This window comes from Pterocles gutturalis, unplaced genomic scaffold, assembly GCF_000699245.1.
Source record: "Pterocles gutturalis isolate BGI_N339 unplaced genomic scaffold, ASM69924v1 scaffold3408, whole genome shotgun sequence".
NCBI lineage: Eukaryota > Metazoa > Chordata > Aves > Pterocliformes > Pteroclidae > Pterocles > Pterocles gutturalis.
The window spans coordinates 70424-71973 of record NW_010122777.1 but is presented as its reverse complement, the minus strand read 5'-3'; the positions used below and the strand labels follow the sequence as shown (position 1 = coordinate 71973).

At 53.1% G+C, this 1550-nt stretch overlaps 1 protein-coding gene across 1 annotated transcript in view; it reads right to left on the bottom strand.

The window, feature by feature from the left end:
* Positions 1-516: 516 nt before the first annotated feature.
* Positions 517-1550, bottom strand: part of SCRIB (scribbled planar cell polarity protein) — a gene marked incomplete at both ends in the record, with an annotated part of 59916 nt that continues 58882 nt past the window's right edge. Inside the window, one exon of the mRNA XM_010077620.1 lies at positions 517-600. Within this exon, the coding sequence (XP_010075922.1) occupies positions 517-600 (84 nt within the window). The remainder of the gene's footprint in view (positions 601-1550) is intronic.

Here is a 1550-nt window from a genome sequence, read left to right as displayed (position 1 = left end):
CATTCTGCGGCCCTGGATGGATCTTGACTTTCTTTCAATACCTTTGGTATCAGCACCCCCACATCCCTCTTCTAAACACCATCCCACAAAGAATTTACGACTAAGCTGTGCACACAGCATTGTCATCTTCTGTGTCAGGAAGAATCTTCCCCTCCCTTCCCTGCAGCTTTCAGTAGTTGCGTCCTCCCACAATAAATGCCCTGTCCTCTCCCACCCACACATGTCCTTTGCTCCTGCCAGGCTCTCCTTTCTGCCTTGTTCAAGACGCTTTCTTTTGCGTCTCAGGCCACTTCCTTTTCCAAAATGTAAAGCGACCTGGCTCTCTGCTCTCCTCATGTTCTTCATTCTGATCTTTGTTGTGGCTATCTCCTGTTTCAGACAGTATCGAAGTCTACTACAGTTCTCCACAGTTCTTCTCTGCCATCTCCCATGGCAGGGCAGGAGGAGAGGGGAGGTGACAGAATGACCGGGCCCCCCCCGCGCGGGGCCCCCCCGCCCCGCCAGCCCCTCACTTACAGTGCGGTTGACTCTCTGCAAGCCGCTGCTGGGCAGAGCAGCCAGGGTCCGATAGTCCAGTCTCAAGGGTTCACTGGGGACGTTCTGGAGAGGGGCAAGGCGGGGAGCAAAAAAACACAAACACCAGGAATACGTCAGACCAGAAGTCAAATAAATGAACTAGAGAGAGCAATTAGAAGGAATCCACCCCTAGCAATAACCAAGGCCTTAGCTCCAAACTCTGCAAGAAGTTCCCATCGCCGGTAAACGAACCTGGAGCTGTTGCAAATGCAACTGCGGGGTAACATAAGAGATGCTGGGCTTGAGAAATCCTCCTGCAGAGATCACGTTGCTCGGGGCCCTTGGTCACCACCCAGATCCCCACCACTCCTCCTGCCCCCGCGTGCACAGGTCCGCTCCCTTACCAGGCAAGAGGAGAACGTGACTTACACGCCAGTTTTCCCCAAATGGCATCCAGAAAGGCTTCCAGACTGGATTTGGAGACATGTGAGAGTGCAAATCTACAATTCCTCTGCAATATTTTTTCCCAACCTTAACTCACACTCATTGTATATTTTTGTTTGATTTCACTTCCCATGTGCATTTGTCTGCCTTTAATTCTAGCCTTTGTTTTTCACTGTTCCTTCCTCAACCACAGTGCTGATTTCTTAATTTCTGATACCTTCGCTTACACCCAAAAGTCAAGCCTTTGGGGGTGGGGTGGAGAACAGAACTGATGGGAAACGAGCACTTTTAGAGGTTTCTCTGGCCTTCAGGTCCAGCTGTGGCCCTTTTCTGTGTCTCTCCAAGCCCCGCACCATGCTCCTCACCTCTGCCTCCTCCTCAAGCTGCTGCGTGGCTGCCTCCCGCTCCCTACGCATCCCCTCCTTCCGTGGACAGGCCAGAGTCAGAGCAGCATCCAAGTAGCACGGGCAAAGAGTTTTTTGGGAAAGAGGTCAGCACCATGCTGGGCAGGAGCTCCAGAGGGGACAGAGGAGCACGAACAGCGCTGGCACCGGGAGAGGGCGAGCAGAAACCAAGCCCGTACGCTGGGC